The sequence below is a fragment of the Coregonus clupeaformis genome, chromosome 25 (assembly GCF_020615455.1).
Source record: "Coregonus clupeaformis isolate EN_2021a chromosome 25, ASM2061545v1, whole genome shotgun sequence".
In the NCBI taxonomy this organism is placed as follows: Eukaryota; Metazoa; Chordata; class Actinopteri; order Salmoniformes; family Salmonidae; genus Coregonus; species Coregonus clupeaformis.
In genome coordinates, this window is record NC_059216.1 from 3,552,428 (window position 1) to 3,578,183 (window position 25,756).

The 25,756-nt window shown below is 43.8% G+C and overlaps 1 protein-coding gene across 1 annotated transcript in view; it reads left to right on the top strand.

The window, feature by feature from the left end:
• cnsta (consortin, connexin sorting protein a) overlaps window positions 1-25,756 on the top strand; it is a 55,720-nt gene that overhangs the window by 7,507 nt on the left and 22,457 nt on the right. Inside the window, exons 2-3 of the mRNA XM_045207411.1 lie at window positions 11,268-11,357; window positions 20,584-20,931. Coding sequence (XP_045063346.1) covers window positions 11,348-11,357; window positions 20,584-20,931 — 358 coding nt within the window. The 5' untranslated portion in view covers window positions 11,268-11,347. The remainder of the gene's footprint in view (window positions 1-11,267; window positions 11,358-20,583; window positions 20,932-25,756) is intronic.

Here is a 25,756-nt window from a genome sequence, read left to right on the forward strand (position 1 = left end):
CCACGAGAAAGGGAGGATGCGTTGTGTGTGGAGATGAAAAGCACCGTGAGAAGATTTTCTTTTGTAAGCAGTTCAAAGAACTAAAGCCTAGTGAGAAGCTGAATGCTGTCGAAAGACTGGGAGCATGCAGAAGATGCCTCAGATGTCATGGAGAGGATGAGGAATGTACGGACACTTACCTTTGCAGAAACAGAGACTGCAAAAGAGGAAGCTCCTCGGATCACCATTTCTTTCTCTGCCTTAAAGGAGGGGCTAAGAGGAAAGAATACGTGAAAGTGGAAAAACCCAGCACCAGGAGGCAAACATTCACAGAGGAGCAAGAGAGATTAATACGTGAGCTCACCCCGGACGTGGCAGAAAAATTCAGGAATGCTTTCACCAACATGGCAAAATCACACTGCACTGGAGGAAGCCTTCCTGGGGTAATGGACTCAAGCACACGTGAATTACCAGTTATTCTTATGCTTCTCGAAGTAACTACTAACGCAGGGCAGAAAATTGGAACTCTCATTGACTTAGCATCAGACACCAACTACATCACTCACACAGCCGCCAGGAGACTGAAGCTTCAAGTGAAAGGATCACACTAGTCGTCCATGGAGTTGGAGGCATGGCCATGAAGGTGAAGACCAAAAGATACTTACTCAAGGTGAGAGTCAAGACACCAAGAGGCACGGAGAAAGCTCATGAGCTGATCTGTTATGGGTTGGATGAGATTGCAAAAGTTCACAGAGCAATCAAAGCACAACACCTCAAGAAGTTCTTCCCCGATACCAACCTGGAAGACCTTCACAGACCAGAACATGTTGAGCTTCTCATAAGCCACCGGGAAGGAAGACTTGCTCCACAGAGAGTAAAGGTAGTAGGAGATCTTGTCCTGTGGGAGAGCCCTTTAGGAAAGACCGTTGGAGGAGCACATCCAGACCTCTGTGAAGTAGTGGACATGGCCCTGCACAATTCTGAAACTCATTTTGCACGATCTATGAGAATCACAGCAGTAAAGTATCAAGAAATTGCTGAGATGCAAGAATCTAGAGCTGAAACTAAAACCACTGTTATTGGCAAAGAGTTCTTGGACTGGTGGAAGTGGGACAGCATTGGTGCGGCCTGTGAACCCATGTGTGGAGGATGTCGTTGTGGTAACTGTCAACCAGGAGGCAAAGACATGACTCTTAGTGAAGAAAGAGAGCTTGAGATAATCAGGCAAGGTCTCAGTTACGTGGAGTCAGATGTGCATAGTCAGGAGCCTCACTGGGACACAAAATACCCTTGGATTGAAGATCCAAGTTCCCTGCCCAACAACAGAAGCGCAGTGGAAGCCACGTTTCTGAGGACGGAGAAACAACTCAAGAGAGAACCAGATTGGCGTGCAGCATACACAACTCAAGTTCATGAGATGGTGGAAAGGAAGGCAGCAAAGAAACTCACTAGAAAGACCATTGCCGACTGGAAAGGTCCAGTATGGTACGTCAGTCACTTGATAGCACCAAACCCACACTCTGTAACTACACCTGTCCGTCTGGTATGGAACAGCAGCCAGAGGTTTAGAGGAAGCAGCATGAATGACCTTCTTCTGAAAGGGCCTGATGTACTTAATCCTATTCGAGCGGTACTGCTAAGGTTCAGGAGAGGAATCCATGCTGCTCTCGGCGACATCAAAAAGATGTACAATTCTGTGTGGCTCGAAGACCTGGAGATGCACCTCCATAGATTCCTCTGGAGAGACGGTGATGATGGAGACATTGAGGAATATGCCATCACCAGGGTCAACATGGGCGATCGACCAGCAGGGTGTATCGCACAACTAGCCATGAGAGAAACAGCGAAGTTGCCCATGTTCACACATCTGAAAGAGGAACGGAGGGTCCTTGAAGAGGATTCCTACGTAGATGACATCCTGACATCCCATAATGACCTGGAAAAGCTAGACGGAACCACCAAAAAAGTCGAAGAAATCCTAAAGGCAGGTGGATTCTTCCTCAAGCTGTGGGTCCGATCAGGCCAAAGTGGGAGGCAAACATCTACATCAGAACATCCAACATCATCAGATGAAGTCTTCATCCTCCCCAACCAAGTGAGATAAGGAGACAACAGAGCCCTTGGAGTTGGTTATTTAGTCGAATCAGACAAACTGTACCTCATGACCTCGATAAACTTCTCAAAGAGACAAAAGAAGATGAGGATCAGTCAAGATCTCGTTGGAGAGGAAGTGAGAATGAAAACTCCAAACCCACTGACCAATCAATCAATCAATTTTATTTTATATAGCCCTTCTTACATCAGCTAATATCTCGAAGTGCTGTACAGAAACCCAGCCTAAAACCCCAAACAGCTAGTAATGCAGGTGTAGAAGCACGGTGGCTAGGAAAAACTCCCTAGAAAGGCCAAAACCTAGGAAGAAACCTAGAGAGGAACCAGGCTATGAGGGGTGGCCAGTCCTCTTCTGGCTGTGCCGGGTGGAGATTATAACAGAACCATGCCAAGATGTTCAAAAATGTTCATAAGTGACAAGCATGGTCAAATAATAATCAGGAATAAATCTCAGTTGGCTTTTCATAGCCGATCATTAAGAGTTGAAAACAGCAGGTCTGGGACAGGTAGGGGTTCCATAACCGCAGGCAGAACAGTTGAAACTGGAATAGCAGCAAGGCCAGGCGGACTGGGGACAGCAAGGAGTCACCACGGCCGGTAGTCCCGACGTATGGTCCTAGGGCTCAGGTCTCTCAGTTGGCTTTTCATAGCCGATCATTAAGAGTTGAAAACAGCAGGTCTGGGACAGGTAGGGGTTTCGTAACCGCAGGCAGAACAGTTGAAACTGGAATAGCAGCAAGGCCAGGCGGACTGGGGACAGCAAGGTGTCAGCATGCCCGGTAGTCCTGACGTATGGTCCTAGGGCTCAGGTTCTCAGAGAGAAAGAGAGAACGAGAGAATTAGAGAGAGCATACTTAAATTCACACAGGACACTGGATAAGACAGGAGAAGTACTCCAGGTATAACCAACTAACCCCAGCCCCCGACACATACACTACTGCAGCATAAATACTGGAGGCTGAGACAGGAGCGGTCCGGAGACACTGTGGCCCCATCCGAAGAAACCCCGGACAGGGCCAAACAGGAAGGATATAACCCCACCCACTCTGCCAAAGCACAGCCCCCGCACCACCAGAGGGATATCCTCAACCACCAACTTACAATCCTGAGACAAGGCCGAGTATAGCCCACAGAGGTCTCCACCACAGCACAAACCAAGGGGGGGGCGCCAACCCAGACAGGAAGATCACGTCAGTAACTCAACCCACTCAAGTGACGCACCCCTCCTAGGGACGGCATGAAAGAGCACCAGCAAGCCAGTGACTCAGCCCCTGTAACAGGGTTAGAGGCAGAGAACCCCAGTGGAGAGAGGGGAACCGGCCTGGCAGAGACAGCAAGGGCTGTTCGTTGCTCCAGAGCCTTTCCGTTCACCTTCACACTCCTGGGCCAGACTACACTCAATCATATGACCTACTGAAGAGATAAGTCTTCAGTAAAGACTTAAAGGTTGAGACCGAGTCTGCGTCTCTCACATGGGTAGGCAAACTGTTCCATAAAAATGGAGATCTATAGGAGAAAGCCCTGCCTCCCGCTGTTTGCTTAGAAATTCTAGGGACAATTAGGAGGCTCTGCGTCTTGTGACCGTAGCGTACGTATTGGTATGTACGGCAGGACCAACTCGGAAAGATAGGTAGGAGCAAGCCCATGTAACGCTTTATAGGTTAACAGTAAAACCTTGAAATCAGCCCTTGCCTTAACAGGAAGCCAGTGTAGGGAAGCTAGCACTGGAGTAATATGATCAAATTTCTTGGTTCTAGTCAGGATTCTAGCAGCCGTATTTAGCACTAACTGAAGTTTATTTAGTGCTTTATCCGGGTAGCCGGAAAGTAGAGCATTGCAGTAGTCTAACCTAGAAGTAACAAATGCATGGATTAATTTTTCTGCATCATTTTTGGACAGAAAATTTCTGATTTTTGCAATGTTACGTAGATGGAAAAAAAGCTGTCCTTGAAACAGTCTTGATATGTTCGTCAAAAGAGAGATCAGGGTCAAGAGTAACGCCGAGGTCCTTCACAGTTTTATTTGAGACGACTTTACAACCATCAAGATGAATTGTCAGATTTAACAGAAGATCTCTTTGTTTCTTGGGACCTAGAACAAGCATCTCTGTTTTGTCCGAGTTTAAAAGTAGAAAGTTTTCAGCCATCCACTTCCTTATGTCTGAAACACAGGCTTCTAGCGAGGGCAATTTTGGGGCTTCACCATGTTTCATTGAAATGTACAGCTGTGTGTCATCCGCATAGCAGTGAAAGTTAACATTATGTTTTCGAATAACATCCCCAAGAGGTAAAATATATAGTGAAAACAATAGTGGTCCTAAAACGGAACCTTGAGGAACACCGAAATGTACAGTTGATTTGTCGGAGGACAGACCATTCACAGAGACAAACTGATATCTTTCCGACAGGTAAGATCTAAACCAGGCCAGAACTTGTCCGTGTAGACCAATTTGGGTTTCCAGTCTCTCCAAAAGAATGTGGTGATCGATAGTGTCAAAGGCAGCACTAAGGTCTAGTAGCACGAGGACAGATGCAGAGCCTCGGTCTGACGCCATTAAAAGGTCATTTACCACCTTCACAAGTGCAGTCTCAGTGCTATGATGGGGTCTAAAACCAGACTGAAGCATTTCGTATACATTGTTTGTCTTCAGAAAGGCAGTGAGTTGCTGCGCAACAGCTTTTTCTAAAATTTTTGAGAGGAATGGAAGATTCGATATAGGCCGATAGTTTTTATATTTTCCGGGTCAAGGTTTGGCTTTTTCAAGAGAGGCTTTATCACTGCCACTTTTAGTGAGTTTGGTACACATCCGGTGGATAGAGAGCTGTTTATTATGTTCAACATAGGAGGGCCAAGCACAGGAAGCAGCTCCTTCAGCAGTTTAGTAGGAATAGGATCCAGTATGCAGCTGGAAGGTTTAGAGGCCATGATTATTTTCATCATTGTGTCAAGAGATATAGTACTAAAACACTTAAGTGTCTCTCCCGATCCCAGGCCCTCGCAGAGCTGTGCAGATCCAGGACAGCTAAGCCCTGGAGGAATACGCAGATTCAAAGAGGAGTCCGTAATTTGCTTTCTAATGGTCATGATCTTTTCCTCAAAGAAGTTCATGAATTTATTACTGCTGAAGTGAAAGCCATCCTCTCTTGGGGAATGCTGCTTTTTAGTTAGCTTTGCAACAGTATCAAAAAGAAATTTTGGATTGTTCTTATTTTCCTCGATTAAGTTGGAAAAGTAGGATGATCGAGCAGCAGTGAGGGCTCTTCGGTACTGCACGGTACTGTCTTTCCAAGCTAGTCGGAAGACTTCCAGTTTGGTGTGGCGCCATTTCCGTTCCAATTTCCTGGAAGCTTGCTTCAAAGCTCGGGTATTTTCTGTATACCAGGGAGCTAGTTTCTTATGACAAATGTTTTTCGTTTTTAGGGGTGCAACTGCATCTAGGGTATTGCGCAAGGTTAAATTGAGTTCCTCAGTTAAGTGGTTAACTGATTTTTGTCCTCTGACGTTCTTGGGTAGGCAGAAGGAGTCTGGAAGGGCATCAAGGAATTTTTGTGTTGTCTGAGAATTTATAGCACGACTTTTGATGCTCCTTGGTTGGGGTCTGAGCAGATTATTTGTTGCGATTGCAAACGTAATAAAATGGTGGTCCGATAGTCCAGGACCAGAAGGCAACTGCTTAGCCAAGTAGCTAGTTTGTATGACCCAATAGGCCTTGCAACACCTGCCAAACAGAAAGGAGCCATTTTAGTCAGAAAAGCATTCCAAGGAACTGGAGGCAAAGCTCTAACAAGAGACACATGGGACACACCTCTGTCTGAGAAACTTAGAGGAGAAGCAATCCGCCTGTTTGAGGAATACAGACACCTCAACCAAATTACCTTCCATAGAAGCCTGACTCCAGTCAAAAGGATTGGAGAACCCTGGGGAATAACATTCTCAGATGGGAGCGACCAGAGTTATGGAGCAGTGGCATACTTCAGGTGGGAGACCGAGCAAGGCATCCTGGTCCGACTTGTTGAGTCCAAAGCCAAGCTTACACCACTTGACCAAAAGGGAGAACCAGTGAAGGCTGAAGTCTGTGGTGCTGTGTTCGCTGCAAGACTCAGGAAATACATTGAAAAGCACAGTCGGATGCAAGTAGGACGTTGGATCCATCTGTTAGATAGTCAAACTGTGCTGGGTGCAATCCAAAGGGACAGTTATGGGTACCAGACCTTTTTGCAAACAGAGTGGGAGAGATCCAGAAGTCCACATCAGTTGAGGACTGGAGATGGATTCCAGGTGAGCAAAACATTGCTGACCTCATGACAAGAGGAGCAACCCCAGGGGACCTCAAAGAGAACTCTGTGTGGCAGAACGGCCCAGAGTTTCTGAAACGACCTGTAGAGGATTGGCCGACAAAATCAGCCAAAGAAGTCGCTGCAGATGCCAAAGAAGGCATAAACAAGCTCCAAAGGAAATGTTTTACAGCAGCACTGACCCGAGCGCAGGTGGGGGAAAAAGATCCAACATGCTCCACGTATACCAATATCTCCAACCTCTGACAAAGGTAAAGACCTGCAAAGCAGCCCTAATGGAAGAGGGCACCAAATCCAAGTCCAAAGACCACCTTCTGGTTATTCAGTGGGGAATATCCTTAACATCAGCAAGTTCAGCAGTTTAACCAGGTTGACAAGAGTCATTGCCTGGGTGTGGAGAGCTGCCACAAGGTGGAAAGAAATGCTAGCCAAGACCACCACCACAAGCAAGCCAAAGAAAAAGGAAATTCCTTCAGCTCTTGAGATCAAGTCCAGAATCAAGAAAGCTACACTTACCATCATGGAGTGTGAAGATGCACTCAGGGATCTCTTCCTTGCAGCCCAAAAGGATGTAACCTGGCCAGACACCACACTCAGCAGGCTTGCTGTGGTCAAAGAGGAAAACACTGGACTCTTGCTCTGTGGAGGAAGATTCCAAATCTTTAATGAAGAAAAAAACTGCAGTACCAATCTTGCCCTGCACGTCATGGGTATCCTCCCTTCTAGCTCAAGAAGCCCACAAGACAAATCATGAAGACATCGCAGGCACACTCCTCCGGATGAGAAGGAAAGCGTGGGTGGTAAGAGGCCGGAAACTAGCTCAAAAGATCGTGGATAACTGTGTGACATGCAGGAAACTTAAGGCCCGGAGATGCCAACAGATCATGAGTGACCTTCCATCGGAGAGAATAACACCAGCCAATCCCTTTGAGTACACCACAGTGGACTTATTTGGACCTTATGAAGTGAAGGATGAGGTGAGAAAGAAGGTTAAACTTAAGGTGTGGGGAATTGTCTTTTGCTGCATGGTGTCAAGAGCTATGCACACAGACCTTGTCAGCGACCAGTCAGCTGAAGGCTTCCTGTTAGCCTACCAAAGATTTACGGCACTGAGAGGGCATCCAAGGAAATTGTGGTCGGATCCTGGAAAAAACTTTGTCGGAGCCAGACCTGCCCTCAAAGAACTCTACATGTTTCTGGACCGGCTGGAGAAGTCGAAGCTTGAAAACGACGTTTCCAAGCATGGCACAGAATGGAGCTGGAGGATCCATCCAGCAGACTCACCTCACAGAAACGGAGCTGCTGAAGCCGCTGTCCGAACTGTGAAGCGGGCTTTACACAATCTGGGAGGTAATGGAGTCCTCACATGGGGTGAATTTCAGACTTTCCTTTATATGGCTTCCAACCTTGCCAATGAGCGGCCTATTGATGCCAGGACTCAGAGCAGAGAGGACTGTGTAGAATACATTAGCCCAAATTCACTTCTACTCGGACGAACCGGACCCAGAGGAGATCCAGGGACCTTTGACTTTGAAGGTTACTCCTACAAGAGATTAAGAACCATCCAAACAGAAGTTGACCGATTCTGGAGGAAATGGAGTCAGTTAGCCGGACCAAACCTGTTTGTCCGGACCAAGTGGCACACCGCTCACAGGAATGTGGCAATTGGAGATGTCGTCTGGCTGGCCGACCAGAACGCCTTGAGAGGTCAGTACAGGCTTGCCAGAGTTATTGACGTTAACACGGACAAGAAGGGAATTGTGAGGGATGTATATCTCCGATCCTTCCCCAGCTACCCAGTCGCAACTGTGAAGCCCACTAAAAAGATGGAAAAACATTCAATCAAGATACCAGCAACAGTTCTTCACAGGGATGTCAGACGGATAGTTGTCTTGCTTCCAGTTGAAGAGCAGCAGCAACAGGATCAAAAATAGAGTAACTGAATCCAACACATCACAGTTCTGTGTGACCTCCTTGGGTTGAAGAACCAGGAGGTCAAGTGGGAGGTGTTGTGTCAATTCCTGACTACAAGCTATACCGAGCACTCAAGCCTAAATCCACCCAGGGTGCTCAAAGCACTCCCAACCTGCAGGGGGCAACCATGCAACCGGAGCTGTTGAAACCAACCACCAGGAAGTGCTCTGGGGACCATATTAACCTGCGCACCCACAAGCAGTGCATGTGCATGGCATCGAAATGTTTGGTAAAAGCTTACTTGGCTCTCACTCATTCCTGAGAAGAGATACCAATGACCACAGCTCCTGATCATCCAAAGACGCAACTGGTTATCAACCTATTCTGTTCCATCTTTATGACAATAAAAAATCATAAAGTGAACAGTTTTGAGTTGTCCTTTGCGTTCATCAAGGATAAAGCCGTTTTCAAGTTTGGGCAGAGCTGTGGTCAGCCAGAAATCACGCAGAACTTGACAAACATGGATGTGCAACTGGCGGCCCCCCTTTTGAAGGCCCTCTGATAAAAAATGTAGGAACTCAGTGGGGTCTCAACTTACTGTTGCGAGTTAGAATAATAGAATACACAAGGTGCAATTTTGGTTGTGCATCAGCAGTTTTTCTCTCATGTCAGTCACTGAGAGTCAGTCAATTAGCCCAAGTCATCAAGTTAGTTTAACTGCCAGCTATCTAAACTTGTTATCATAGTGATACTGTTATACAGTAATTCCTATAAAAACATGTAGTACATTAGGAGGAAGTCTTTTCTCTTGTTTTAGGGATAAACACATCAGATTTGAGCATGTTTTACTGCTGTAATGTGGTGAAACTTTAAACAGAGTTTAACTGATTAGAGAAGGCTTATAGACAGCCAAGTATCTAAGGACAGGCAGAGGAACAGCCTCTTGTCTTTCTCGCTCTCTCACCGCTCCCTCGTTCTTTCTCTCTTTCTCCCCTTCTCTCTCTTTCTCTCTATTCTTCCCCTTCTCTCTCTCTCTCTCTCTCTCTCTCTCTCTCTCTCTCTGTCTCTCTCTCTCTATCGCTCTCTCTCAAAGTGCATTGGAAACATACAGTGGGGAGAACAAGTATTTGATACACTGCCAATTTTGCAGGTTTTCCTACTTACAAAGCATGTAGAGGTCTGTAATTTTTATCATAGGTACACTTCAACTGTGAGAGACGGAATCTAAAACAAAAATCCAGAAAATCACATTGTAATTAATTTGCATTTTATTGCATGACATAAGTATTTGATACATCAGAAAAGCAGAACTTATTATTTGGTACAGAAACCTTTGTTTGCAATTACAGAGATCATACGTTTCCTGTAGGTCTTGACCAGGTTTGCACACACTGCAGCAGGGATTTTGGCCCACTCCTCCATACAGACCTTCTCCAGATCCTTCAGGTTTCGGGGCTGTCTCTGGGCAACACAGACTTTCAACTCCCTCCAAAGATTTTCTATGGGGTTGAGATCTGGAGACTGGCTAGGCCACTCCAGGACCTTGAAATGCTTCTTACGAAGCCACTCCTTCGTTGCCCGGGCGGTGTGTTTGGGATCATTGTCATGCTGAAAGACCAAGCCACGTTTCATCTTCAATGCCCTTGCTGATGGAAGGAGGTTTTCACTCAAAATCTCATGATACATGGCCCCATTCATTCTTTCCTTTACACGGATCAGTCGTCCTGGTCCCTTTGCAGAAAAACAGCCCCAAAGCATGATGTTTCCACCCCCATGCTTCACAGTAGGTATGGTGTTCTTTGGATGCAACTCAGCATTCATTGTGCTCCAAACACGACGAGTTGAGTTTTTACCAAAAAGTTATATTTTGGTTTTATCTGACCATATGACGTTCTCCCAATCCTCTTCTGGATCATCCAAATGCACTCTAGCAAACTTCAGACGGGCCTAGACATGTACTGGCTTAAGCAGGGGGACACGTCTGGCACTGCAGGATTTGAGTCCCTTGCGGCGTAGTGTGTTACTGATGGTAGGCTTTGTTACTTTGGTCCCAGCTCTCTGCAGGTCATTCACTAGGTCCCCCCGTTGGTTCTGGGATTTTTGCTCACCGTTCTTGTGATCATTTTGACCCCACAGGGTGAGATCTTGCGTGGAGCCCCAGATCGAGGGAGATTATCAGTGGTCTTGTATGTCTTCCATTTCCTAATAATTGCTCCCACAGTTGATTTCTTCAAACCAAGCTGCTTACCTATTGCAGATTCAGTCTTCCCAGCCTGGTGCAGGTCTACAATTTTGTTTCTGGTGTCCTTTGACAGCTCTTTGGTCTTGGCCATAGTGGAGTTTGGAGTGTGACTGTTTGAGGTTGTGGACAGGTGTCTTTTATACTGATAACAAGTTCAAACAGGTGCCATTAATACAGGTAACGAGTGGAGGACAGAGGAGCCTCTTAAAGAAGAAGTTACAGGTCTGTGAGAGCCAGATATCTTGCTTGTTTGTAGGTGACCAAATACTTATTTTCCACCATAATTTGCAAATAAATTCATTAAAAATCCTACAATGCGATTTTCTGGATTTTTTTTCCTCAACTTGTCTGTCATAGTTGACGTGTACCTATGATGAAAATTACAGGCCTCTCTCATCTTTTTAAGTGGGAGAACTTGCACAATTGGTGGCTGATTAAATACTTTTTTTCCCCACTGTATGTCATGCAATAAAATGCAAATTAATTACTTAAAAATCATACAATTTGATTTTCTGGATTTTTGTTTTAGATTCCATCTCTCACAGTTGAAGTGTACCTATGATAAAAAGTACAGACCTCTACATGCTTTGTAAGTAGGAAAACCTGCAAAATCGGCAGTGTATCAAATACTTGTTCTCCCCACTGTATGTTTACATTGCCAAAGCAAGTGGAATAGACAAACAAAAGGGAAATAATATCTCTCTTTCTCTCTCTCTCTCTCTCAGTAGGAGGAGGGCTGTTTCTTGTAGGCGTGGCAAGGGGAGTGGCTGACCTTCATGCTGAGAGGTCACGGAGGAGGAGCCCCATGGATGAGGGTAAGGATGAGAAGGTGACAGAGGAAGGGACAGGGAGAGGAGCCCTCTGGATAAGGTCTAGGACAGGGGAGGCAGGGGGAGAGAGTTGAAATATTGTCTATGTCCCGATTCTTCACCCTTTTCTCCTGAGCATTGATTTAAAGCATTGGATTAGTGTAAGCATTGGCTGGAGGGAGTTTCCACCACTTTGGGAGAAGGGGGGAGAATTAGGACTCAGCCATGGTGGAAGTCTATCTAATAGGCAAGATGGATCTTGCTTATAAATACCTTCTAATTGTAATCCTCTTAGATCAGGGGTATTCAACCGGGGGTACGGCAGGTTATTATAATTTTTTTTAAATAAAAATAATGATTTTATATACAGTACCAGTATAAGTTTGGACACACCTACTCATTCCAGGGTTTTTCTTTATTTTTTATATTTTCTACATTGTAGAATAATAGTGAAGACATCAGAACTATGAAATAACACATATGGAATCATGTAGTAAACAAAAAGTGTTAAATAAATCAAAATATATTTTATATTTGAGATTCTTCAAAGTAGCCACGCTTTGCTTTGATGACTGCTTTGCACACTCTTGGCATTCTCTCAACCAGCTTCATGAGGTAGTCACCTGGAATGCATTTCAATTAACAGGTGTGCCTTGTTAATTTGTGGAATTTCTTTCCTTCTTAATGCGTTTGAGCCAATCTGTTGTGTTGTGACAAGGTAGGGGTGGTACAGTGAGGGAAAAAAGTATTTGATCCCCTGCTGATTTTGTACGTTTGCCCACTGACAAAGAAATGATCAGTCTATAATTTTAATGGTAGGTTTATTTGAACAGTGAGAGACAGAATAACAACAAAAAAATCCAGAAAAACGCATGTCAAAAATGTTATAAATTGATTTGCATTTTAATGAGGGAAATAAGTATTTGACCCCCTCTCAATCAGAAAGATTTCTGGCTTCCAGGTGTCTTTTATACAGGTAAAGAGCTGAGATTAGGAGTACACTCTTAAAGGGAGTGCTCCTAATCTCAGCTTGTTACCTGTATAAAAGACAGCTGTCCACAGAAGCAATCAATCATTCAGATTCCAAACTCTCCACCATGGCCAAGACCAAAGAGCTCTCCAAGGACGTCAGGGACAAGGTTGTAGACCTACACAAGGCTGGAATGGGCTACAAGACCATCGCCAAGCAGCTTGGTGAGAAGGTGACAACAGTTGGTGCGATTATTCGCAAATGGAAGAAACACAAAATAACTGACAATCTCCCTCGGCCTGGGGCTCCATGCAAGATCTCACCTCGTGGAGTTGCAATGATCATGAGAACGGTGAGGAATCAGCCCAGAACTACACGGGAGGATCTTGTCAATGATCTCAAGGCAGCTGGGACCATAGTCACCAAGAAAACAATTAGTAACACACTACGCCGTGAAGGACTGAAATCCTGCAGCGCCCGCAAGGTCCCCCTGCTCAAGAAAGCACATATACATGCCCGTCTGAAGTTTGCCAATGAACATCTGGTGGTTTTGCCACCAAGTACTAAGTCATGTTTTGCAGAGGGGTCAATTACTTATAACATTTTTGACATGCGTTTTTCTGGATTTTTTTGTTGTTATTCTGTCTCTCACTGTTCAAATAAACCTAACATTAAAATTATAGACTGATCGTTTCTTTGTCAATGGGCAAACAAACAAAATCAGCAGGGGATCAAATACTTTTTTCCCTCACTGTATACAGAAGATAGCCCTATTTGGTAAAAGACCAAGTCCATATTATGGCAAGAACAGCTCAAATAAGCAAAGAGAAATGACAGTCCATCATTATTTTAAGACATGAAGGTCAGTCAATCCGGTAAATGTCAAGAATTTTGAAAGTTTCTTCAAGTGCAGTCGCAAAAACCATCAAGCGCTATGATGAAACTGTCTCTAATGAGGACCGCCACAGGAAAGGAAAACCCAGAGTTACCTCTGCTGCAGAGGATAAGTTCACTAGAGTTAACTGCACCTCAGATTGCAGCCCAAATAAATGCTTCACAGAGTTCAAGTAATAGACACATCTCAACATCAACTGTTCAGAGGGGACTGCGTGAATTAGGCCTTCATGGTCAAATTGCTTCAAAGAAACCACTACTAAAGGACACCAATAAGAAGAAGATTTGCTTGGGCCAAGAAACACGAGCAATGGACATTTGACCTGTGGAAATCTCTGGATTTTTGGTTCCAACCGCCGTGTCTTTGTGAGACGCAGAGTAGGTGAACGGATTATCTCTGCATGTGTGGTTCCCAACGTGAAGCATGGAGGAGGAGGTGTGATGGTGTGGGGGTGCTTTGCTAGTGACACTGTCTGATTTATTTAGAATTCAAGGCACACGTAACCAGCATGACTACCACAGCATTCTGCAGTGATACGCCATCCCATCTGGTTTGCGCTTAGTGGGACTATCATTTGTTTTTTAACAGGACAATGACCCAACACACCTCCAGGCTGTGTAAGGGCTATTTGACCAAGAAGGAGAGTGATGGAGTGGTGCGTCAGATGACCTGGCCTCCACAATCACCCGACCTCAACCCAATTGAGATGGTTTGGGATGAGTTGGACCGCAGAGTGAAGGAAAAGCAGCCAACAAGTGTTCAGCATATGTTGGAACTCCATCAAGACTGTTGGAAAAGCATTCCAGGTGAAGCTGGTTGAGAGAATGCCAAGAGTGTGCAAAGCTGTCATCAAGGCAAAGGGTGGCTACTTGGAAGAAGCTAAAATATCAAATATATTTGGTTACTACATGATTCCATATGTGTTATTTCATAGTTTTGATGTCTTCAGTATTATTCTACAATGTCGAAAATAGTAAAAATAAAGAAAAACCCTTGAATGAGTAGGTGTGTCCAAACTTTCTACTGGTACTGTATGTGTGTGGATTATTTATTTTAATGTTTTTATGAATATCGTTAGCAACAACAGAATAAACATTTTTGGATTACATATAGAAAGTCAATTGTATTCATATTTGTTGCGTTACTAAGTGGGATTGAAATAGATAGTCTCCATAATATCCAAGTGAAAATAAAATTATACAACTTTTTACAAATTAATAACAAAAATATAGTCCTTGTAAAAATATTCACCCCCTTTGTTTAGGCAAGCCTAAATTAGTTGAGAAGTAACATTTGGCTTAACAAATCACATAATAAGTTATATGGACTCTGTGTGAAAAATAGAGGTTGACATGATTTTTGAATGACAACCCCTTCCTCTGTCCCCCATACATACAACATCTGGAAGGTCCCTCAGTCATGTATTGAATTTAAAGCACAAATTCAACTACAAAGACCAGGGAGCTTTTCGAAAGCCTCAGAAAGAAGGGCAGTGATTGGTAGATAGGTAACAATAACAAATCAGACATTGAATATATCTTTAAGCATGGTCAAGTTAATAATTATGCTATGGATGATGTATTAAACCACCCAGACCCTTCAAAGATGCACTTGTCCTTCTGAACTGAACTGAGCTGCAGGACAGGAAGGAAACTGCTTAGGGATGTCACCATGAGGCCATTGGTGATTTTAAAACAGCTACAGAGTTCATTAGCTGTAATGGCCTAAATGAGGTAAAGAAGAATAAAAAGATACAGAATAAGGCACTAAACTCATACTACAAAAAAACACAACAATACACCTTATGTTTGGGGCCAATCCAACACAACACATCACTGAGGAACTGCCTCCTTATTTTCAAGCATGGTGGTGGCTACATCATGGTATGGGTATGCTCGACATCGGCAAAGACTGGGGAGTTTTTCAGGATGAAAAGAAACGGGATGGAGCTAAGCACAGGCAAAATCCTAGAGGAAAACCTGCTTTACACCAGACACGGGGAGAGGAATTCACCTTTCAGCAGGACAATAACTAGTAACACTTTACTTGACACCCAGTGTCATAACACATTATGAAACGGTAATAACCATGTCAAAATATGTCATAACAGCTGACTTTACTTGTCATAACCTGTGATAATATAGTCATAACACTGTCATGACCCATATTTACACCAGTTGTGACATATATTGCTTTATTTTATGGCTGGTTATGATACCTACATAAGAGTGTCAAAACCCACATTTATTCAAATTTGTTTTTTTCCCTGCGAATAAGTTTCCTTTAGTTTGAACGTTTGTTTCTTAAATCCTTTGTTGTCGTTGTAATCAATTCTTTACCGTCATGTTTTTTTCATCATATTTTAAATAACTTGTTGAAAATACACTTTATGACACTGTCATGAAGCATTATGACCATCCTGTGTCACTTTACTTGGACTAAGAAAATAGACTTTATGACACTGTCAAGAAGCATAATGACCATCATTATGATAGGCCTATCACGTACATGCCCTTATGTTAGTCATCAGTCAAAAAGAGGGTGTCTTGTCCTGCTCCTGAAATCTGCTCCTGCATTTATCCCAGTCATCAGCAACAGAGCATTGAGATAGGTGCATATCTGACATCAATAAATTACAAAGATAATTTAATATGGTCAATTAAAAAATATATACGTACAACATAAACATGCTGTTGACACGTAGGCAATGTTGTAATGGAATGCTTTGCCTTGTGTGGTAAGTTTTGTGGGTTTTGACACTCTTATGTAGGTGTCATAACCAGCCATAAAATAACGCTATATATGTCACAACAGGTCTAAATATGTGTCATGACAGTGTTCTGAACATATAACAGATTATGGAAAGTTACGTCAGCTGTTATGACATATTATGACATGGTTATGACCGTGTCATAACGTGTTATGACGCTGGGTGTCAAGTAAAGTGTTACCCTTGAAGTGGTCCTCTGTAGCTCAGCTGGTAGAGCACGGCGCTTGTAACGCCAAGGTAGTGGGTTCGATCCCCGGGACCACCCATACACAAAAATGTATGCACGCATGACTGTAAGTCGCTTTGGATAAAAGCGTCTGCTAAATGGCATATTATTATTATTATTATTACCCAATAACCTACAACACAAAGCCAAATATACACTGGAGTTGCTTACCAATAAGACTGTGAATGTTCCTGGGTGGCCAAGTTACAGTTTTGACTTAAATCTGCTTGGAAATATATGATAAGACTTGAAAATTGCTGTCTAGCCATGATCTCCAACACCTTGACAGAGCTTGAAGAATTTTGAAAAGAATAATGTGCAAATATTGCACAATACAGGTATGCAAAGCTCTTATGAGACTTACCCAAGCAGACTCTCAAGAAGGCGTTTCTAACATGTATTAACTCAGGGGGGTGAATAATTATCTAATCAAGGTATATTAGTGTTTTATCTTTCATTAATCTTAAAAATACAGTTGAAGTCGGAAGTTTACATACACCTTAGCCAAATACATTTAAACTCAGTTTTTCACAATTTCTGACATTTAATCCTAGTAAAAATTCCCTGTCTTAGGTCAGTTAGGATCACCACTTTATTTTAAGAATGTGAAATGTCAGAATAATAGTAGAGAGAATGATTTATTTAAGCTTTTATTTCTTTCATCACATTCCCAGTGGGTCAGAAGTTTACATAGACTCAATTAGTATTTGGTAGCATTGCCTTTAAATTGTTTAACTTGGGTCAAACGTTTTGGGTAGCCTTCCACAAGCTTCCCACAATAAGTTGGGTGAATTTTGGCCCATTCCTCCTGACAGAGCTGGTGTAACTGAGTCAGGTTTGTAGGCCTCCTTGCTCGCACACACTTTTTCAGTTCTGCCCACAAATTTTCTATAGGATTGAGGTCAGGGCTTTGTGATGGCCACTCCAATACCTTGACTTTGTTGTCCTTAAGCCATTTTGCCACAACTTTGGAAGTATGCTTGGGGTCATTGTCCATTTGGAAGACCCATTTGCGACCAAGCTTTAACTTCCTGACTGATGTCTTGAGATGTTGCTTCAATATATCCACATATATAGTGCACCACTCCCTCCTGCAGGAAAGCACCCCCACAGCATGATGCACCCCCGTGCTTCACGGTTGGGATGGTGTTCTTCGGCTTGCAAGCAACCCCCTTTTTCCTCCAAACATAACAATGGTCATTATGGCCAAACAGTTCTGTTTTTGTTTCATTAGACCAGAGGACTTTTCTCCAAAAAGTACGATCTTTGTCCCCATGTGCAGTTGCAAACCGTAGTCTGGCTTTTTTATGGCGGTTTTGGAGCAGTGGCTTCTTCCTTGCTGAGCGGCCTTTCAGGTTATGTCGATATAGGACTTGTTTTACTGTGGATATAGATATTTTTGTACCCGTTTCCTCCAGCATCTTCACAAGGTCCTTTGCTGTTGTTCTGAGATTGATTTGCACTTTTCGCACCAAAGTACGTTAATCTCTTGGAGACAGAATGCGTCTCCTTCCTGAGCGGTATGATGGCTGCGTGGTCCCATGGTGTTTATACTTGCGTACTATTGTTTGTACAGATGAACGTGGTACCTTCAGACGTTTGGAAATTGCTCCCAAGGATGAACCAGACTTGTGGAGGTCTACCATTTTCTTTCTGAGGTCTTGGCTGATTTCTTTTGATTTTCCCATTATGTCAAGCAAAGAGGCACTGAGTTTGAAGGTAAGCCTTGAAATATATCCACAGGTACACCTCCAATTGACTAAAATGATGTAAATTAGCCTATCGGAAGCTTCTAAAGCCATGACATCATTTTCTGGAATTTTCCAAGCTGTTTAAAGGCACAGTCAACTTAGTGTATGTAAACTTCTGACCCACCGGAATTGTGATACAGTGAATTATAAGTGAAATAATCTGTCTGTAAACAATTGTTGGAAAAATTACTTGTGTCATACACAAAGTAGATGTCCTAACCGACTTGCCAAACTATAGTTTGTTAACAATTATTATTATATTATTAACAATAAATTTGTGGAGTGGTTGAAAAACGAGTTTTAATGACTCCAACCTAAGTGTATGTAAACTTCCGACTTCAACTGTATTTACAATATCTCACAAAAGTGAGTACACCTCTCACATTTTTGTAAATATTTGAGTATATCTTTTCATGTGACAACACTGAAGAAATGACACTTTGCTTCAATGTAAAGTAGTGAGTGTACAGCTTGTATAACAGTGTAAATTTGCTGTCCCCTCAAAATAACACAACACACAGCCATTAATGTCTAAACCGCTGGCAACAAAAGTGAGTTTGGGGCCCCAAGTGTCAATATTTTGTGTGGCCACCATCATTTTCCAGCACTGCCTTAACCCTCTTGGGCATGGAGTTCACCAGAGCTTCACAGGTTGCCACTGGAGTCCTCTTCCACTCCTCCATGACGACATCACGGAGCTGGTGGATGTTAGAGACCTTGCACTCCTCCACCTTCCGTTTGAGGATGCCCCACAGATGCTCAATAGGGTTTAGGTCTGGAGACATGCTTGGCCAGTCCATCACCTTTACCCTCAGCTTCTTTAGCAAGGCAGTGGTCGTCTTGGAGGTGTGTTTGGGGTCATTATCATGTTGGAATACTGCCCTGCGGCCCAGTCTCCAAAGGGAGGGGATCATGCTCTGCTTCAGTATGTCACAGTACTTGTTGGCGTTCATGGTTCCCTCAATGAACTGTAGCTCCCCAGTGCCGGCAGCACTCATGCAGCCCCAGACCATACTTGACTGTAGGCAAGACACACTTGTCTTTGTACTCCTCACCTGGTTGCCGCCACACACGCTTGACACCATCTGAACCAAATAAGTTTATCTTGGTCTCATCAGACCACAGGACATGGTTCCAGTAATCCATGTCCTTAGTCTGCTTGTCTTCAGCAAACTGTTTGCGGGCTTTCTTGTGCATCATCTTTAGAAGAGGCTTCCTTCTGGGATGACAGCCATGCAGACCAATTTGATGCAGTGTGCGGCGTATGGTCTGAGCACTGACAGGCTGACCCCCCACCCCTTCAACCTCTGCAGCAATGCTGGCAGCACTCATACGTCTATTTCCCAAAGACAACCTCTGGATATGACGCTGAGCGCGTGCACTCAACTTCTTTGGTCGACCATGGCGAGGCCTGTTCTGAGTGGAACCTGTCCTGTTAAACAGCTGTATGGTCTTGGCCACCGTGCTGCAGCTCAGTTTCAGGGTCTTGGCAATCTTCTTATAGCCCAGGCCATCTTTATGTAGAGCAACAATTCTTTTTTTCAGATTCTCAGAGAGTTCTTTGCCATGAGGTGCCATGTTGAACTTCCAGTGACCAGTATGAGGGAGTGTGAGAGCGATGACACCAAATTTAACACACCTGCTCCCCATTCACACCTGAGACCTTGTAACACTAACGAGTCACATGACTCCGGGGAGCGAAAATGGCTAATTGGGCCCAATTTGGACATTTTCACCAATTTGGGGTGTACTCACTTTTGTTGCCAGCGGGTTAGACATTAATGGTGTTGAGTTATTTTGAATGGACAGCAAATGTACACTGTTATACAAGCTGTACACTCACTACTTTACATTGTTGTCACATGAAAATATATACTCAAATATTTACAAAAAAGTGAGGTGTGTACTCACCTTTGTGAGATACTGCATATATATTCTTCCACTTTGACATTAGGGTATTCTGTGTAGATTGTTGACAAAAAATGAAAATTAAATCAATTTTAATCCCACTTTGTAACACAATAAAATGTGAAGAAATCCAATGGGGGTGTAGACTTTTCATAGGCACTGTATCGCAACTCCTAATATTGAGCCAGTTCCATTCATTTGAGCTTATTATACTCACTGGAGTATCTGACATAGGCTTTGAAAAAGCACCCAGCGAGTACCAGTCTACCAGTCGCAGCAAGTGCTGGCAAGCTTTCTTGACTTGGATGTACATTTTGGCCAACACATGGCTAACCTTTGTTTAACCAGATAAACAGCTGCTATTAGTGAATGTGTTTGGAGTTACTTTTCTAGCTAATAGGCTATGTTCGAGTTTACACTTCTTCCAATTATAATGTGGGGAGGTCAAAATAATGAAAAACTATCTTCCAAATCTATTCATTTTAAAATGTTGATTACTTCTCCTTGCCGTTACCATTCACCTGGGGAAACAAAACATGTTTTGCTAACATATGATGGGGGTCACTGGTTTGCCTAGGCAGGGGTCCCTGGGCAAGAAAAGGTTGAAGACCCCTGTATTAGATCTACATGAGTACATACAGAGTAGATTGGAATCTCCTGCTGTGTGTTATGACAACAACAGAACCTCTTGTCTCTCTTTATCTGCTTCCAGGTCAGTGTGAGAGGGCGGGGCCAGTGGTGTCAGAGGGTCAGGAAGGCGGGGTCGACCTCCACTACAACCAATTAGACCACTCGGAAACAAATCAGGTCTCCGCCCACCAAAACCAGAACTGGACACAGACTCAATTAGATGATGGTCAGAGGGTTGGATGTGACTCCATCGAACAAGACTCTTTAAACAGCAATAGGGAGGAAGAGGAGGAGGAAGATGGTGATAGAAATATGAAGGGAGAGGAAGATGATGATGATGTGATGGTGGAAGAAGAGGAGGAGGACAGCAGCGTGACTCGTGGCCAATCACCCGACACTCCTATGACTGACTCCTCCTTCTCAGACACAGGTAAGATGACGTGCACACACACACAGAAAATCTATCACCTTTACTTGGATCAGTTTTATTGGGTATCATTGATCAGGAGGAGGCAGAGACTAGTCAATTCTATTGAGAAACTGTATGTGTTTCTGGCCATGGTTGAAGGTCTGGGTTACTCAATCGGCTGGGCTTACGTGTTTGTGTGTGTGTGTGTGCGCGCTAACCCTGTTAATCGGTCAGCAGATCAGATTTGTGGCATACAGCCCGGGTCACACAGTGATGTCAGAGCAACCGCATGAGCTACAGTCAGAGAGATGGAGAGAGAGAAGGAGAGGGGGAGAGGTAGAGAGGTAGAGGAGAGGGGTACAGCAAGGAGGGGGACAGAAGGAGAAAAAGCGGTAGATAGACAGGGGAAGAGGTAAAGTGATTGAGAGGAGTCTGAGGATCTGTAAGTGTTTTCCTGTTTATCTCATTTGGGTGTGGTGCCTGTCCCATAACACACACTCTCTTGGCAAGACATCTAAGTAACTAACAGTTGCCACTGGGTGTTGGCTATTGTGATGTTGTTAAGCACTGTGATGTTGTTAGTCATTGTGATGTTGTTAGTCATTGTGATGTTGTAAGTGACTTCCGTCTCGCTTCCGCATTGTCTCCGTGCTGCTGTGCTGTTTGTTGCTACTTGGCTACCTGCCAAACTATTCACGTTTTACTTTTAATAAACGTTTAATCAATCCATGTGTTCAACAAATTTACCAACTTTTTAGTTTTGTCCTCACTCATCTTTTTTCGTTAAACTTTTTCACCCCGGACGTTTTATCCCGAGACAGAAGAGTCATTTTCCTGTGCGTTTTAGCTGCCAATTTTACTTTATTTTCCTTTTTTCCATCGCAACTTTTTTCCCTTATTCAACTTTTTCACTCCGGACGCTTTATCTGGACATGGTTCGTCAACATCTTCAACAGCCGAAGCTAAGTAGTAACATTAACATGATGTCTTCTAATTGCAGTCGCTGTACTCATAATATACAGGAGAACGATCGCCTTGCGGCGAGAATAGCTGTGCTACAAGCCCAGCTTCAGACGCAATCGTTAGGCAAGGGTAATTTCAGTGTAGGAAAGGAAGAAACAGCGTCTGTGCCACCAGTAAGTACAGACAGTAACGTTAGTATAAATCCCCCGCACAGTCCCCGCAGCCGGACAACTTTCTCATGGCTTCTGGAGGGAAATACTGTTGGAATGCTCAACCGGTGTCGCTCATTCAGCCGACAGAAACCTTCAACCGGTTTTCCCCATTATGTAGCGAGTCGGAGTCTGAGTCTGAGTCTTCTCTTGTCTCTACTCCTCCCGTTACGGGGTCTGAGACGCCGAAGGCTCCCACCATTAGCTCTGACAAATTGAAAACCCTAGTCATTGGCGACTCCATTACCCGCAGTATTAGACTTAAAACGAATCACCCAGCGATCATACACTGTTTACCAGGGGGCAGGGCTACCGACGTTAAGGCTAATCTAAAGATGGTGCTGGCTAAAGCTAAAACTGGCGAGTGTAGAGAGTATAGAGATATTGTTATCCACGTCGGCACCAACGATGTTAGGATGAAACAGTCAGAGGTCACCAAGTGCAACATAGCTTCAGCTTGTAAATCAGCTAGAAAGATGTGTCGGCATCGAGTAATTGTCTCTGGCCCCCTCCCAGTTAGGGGAAGTGACGAGCTCTACAGCAGAGTCTCAGCACTCAATCGCTGGTTGAAAACTGTTTTCTGCCCCTCCCAAAAGATAACATTTGTGGATAATTGGCCCTCTTTCTGGGACTCACCCACAAACAGGACCAAGCCTGACCTGCTGAGGAGTGACGGACTCCATCCTAGCTGGAGGGGTGCTCTCCTCTTATCTACCAACATAGATAGGGCTCTAACTCCTCTAGCCCCACAGTGAAATAGGGTGCAGGCCAGGCAGCAGGCTGTTAGCCAACCTGCCAGCTTAGTGGAGTCTGCCAATAGCATAGTCAGTGTAGTCAGCTCAGCCATACCCATTGAGACTGTGTCTGTGCCTCGACCTAGGTTGGGCAAAACTAAACATGGCGGTGTTCACCCTAGCAATCTTATTAGGATAAAGACCTCCTCCATTCCTGCCATTATTGAAAGAGATCGTGATACCTCACATCTCAAAATAGGGTTACTTAATGTTAGATCCCTCACTTCAAAGGCAGTCATAGTCAATGAACTAATCACTGATCATAATCTTGATGTGATTGGCCTGACTGAAACATGGCTTAAGCCTGATGAATTTGCTGTGTTAAATGAGGCCTCACCTCCTGGTTACACTAGTGACCATATTCCCCGTGCATCCCGCAAAGGCGGAGGTGTTGCTAACATTTACGATAGCAAATTTCAATTTACAAAAAAAAAATGGCGTTTTCATCTTTTGAGCTTCTAGTCATGAAATCTATGCAGCCTACTCAATCACTTTTTATAGCTACTGTTTACAGGCCTCCTGGGCCATATACAGCGTTCCTCTCTGAGTTTCCTGAATTCCTATCAGACCTTGTAGTCATAGCAGATCATATTCTAATTTTTGGTGATTTTAATATTCACATGGAGAAGTCCACAGACCCACTCCAAAAGTCTTTCGGAGCCATCATCGACTCAGTGGGTTTTGTCCAACATGTCTCTGGACCTACTCACTGCCACAGTCATACTCTGGACCTAGTTTTGTCCCATGGAATAAATGTTGTAGATCTTAATGTTTTTCCACAAAATCCTGGACTATCGGACCACCATTTTATTACGTTTGCAATCGCAACAAATAATCTGCTCAGACCCCAACCAAGGAGCATCAAAAGTCGTGCTATAAATTCTCAGACAACACAAAAATTCCTTGATGCCCTTCCAGACTCCTTCTGCCTACCCAAGGACGTCAGAGGACAAAAATCAGTTAACCACTTAACTGAGGAACTCAATTTAACCTTGCGCAATACCCTAGATGCAGTTGCACCCCTAAAAACGAAAAACATTTGTCATAAGAAACTAGCTCCCTGGTATACAGAAAATACCCGAGCTTTGAAGCAAGCTTCCAGGAAATTGGAACGGAAATGGCGCCACACCAAACTGGAAGTCTTCCGACTAGCTTGGAAAGACAGTACCGTGCAGTACCGAAGAGCCCTCACTGCTGCTCGATCATCCTACTTTTCCAACTTAATCGAGGAAAATAAGAATAATCCAAAATTTCTTTTTGATACTGTTGCAAAGCTAACTAAAAAGCAGCATTCCCCAAGAGAGGATGGCTTTCACTTCAGCAGTAATAAATTCATGAACTTCTTTGAGGAAAAGATCATGACCATTAGAAAGCAAATTACGGACTCCTCTTTGAATCTGCGTATTCCTCCAGGGCTTAGCTGTCCTGGATCTGCACAGCTCTGCGAGGGCCTGGGATCGGGAGAGACACTTAAGTGTTTTAGTACTATATCTCTTGACACAATGATGAAAATAATCATGGCCTCTAAACCTTCAAGCTGCATACTGGATCCTATTCCTACTAAACTGCTGAAGGAGCTGCTTCCTGTGCTTGGCCCTCCTATGTTGAACATAATAAACAGCTCTCTATCCACCGGATGTGTACCAAACTCACTAAAAGTGGCAGTGATAAAGCCTCTCTTGAAAAAGCCAAACCTTGACCCGGAAAATATAAAAAACTATCGGCCTATATCGAATCTTCCATTCCTCTCAAAAATTTTAGAAAAAGCTGTTGCGCAGCAACTCACTGCCTTTCTGAAGACAAACAATGTGTACGAAATGCTTCAGTCTGGTTTTAGACCCCATCATAGCACTGAGACTGCACTTGTGAAGGTGGTAAATGACCTTTTAATGGCGTCAGACCGAGGCTCTGCATCTGTCCTCGTGCTACTAGACCTTAGTGCTGCCTTTGACACCATCGATCACCACATTCTTTTGGAGAGACTGGAAACCCAAATTGGTCTACACGGACAAGTTCTGGCCTGGTTTAGATCTTACCTGTCGGAAAGATATCAGTTTGTCTCTGTGAATGGTCTGTCCTCCGACAAATCAACTGTACATTTCGGTGTTCCTCAAGGTTCCGTTTTAGGACCACTATTGTTTTCACTATATATTTTACCTCTTGGGGATGTTATTCGAAAACATAATGTTAACTTTCACTGCTATGCGGATGACACACAGCTGTACATTTCAATGAAACATGGTGAAGCCCCCAAAATTGCCCTCGCTAGAAGCCTGTGTTTCAGACATAAGGAAGTGGATGGCTGAAAACTTTTTTACTTTTAAACTCGGACAAAACAGAGATGCTTGTTCTAGGTCCCAAGAAACAAAGAGATCTTCTGTTAAATCTGACAATTCATCTTGATGGTTGTAAAGTCGTCTCAAATAAAACTGTGAAGGACCTCGGCGTTACTCTTGACCCTGATCTCTCTTTTGACGAACATATCAAGACTGTTTCAAGGACAGCTTTTTTCCATCTACGTAACATTGCAAAAATCAGAAATTTTCTGTCCAAAAATGATGCAGAAAAATTAATCCATGCATTTGTTACTTCTAGGTTAGACTACTGCAATGCTCTATTTTCCGGCTACCCGGATAAAGCACTAAATAAACTTCAGTTAGTGCTAAATACGGCTGCTAGAATCCTGACTAGAACCAAGAAATTTGATCATATTACTCCAGTGCTAGCTTCCCTACACTGGCTTCCTGTTAAGGCAAGGGCTGATTTCAAGGTTTTACTGTTAACCTATAAAGCGTTACATGGGCTTGCTCCTACCTATCTTTCCGAGTTGGTCCTGCCGTACATACCAATACGTACGCTACGGTCACAAGACGCAGGCCT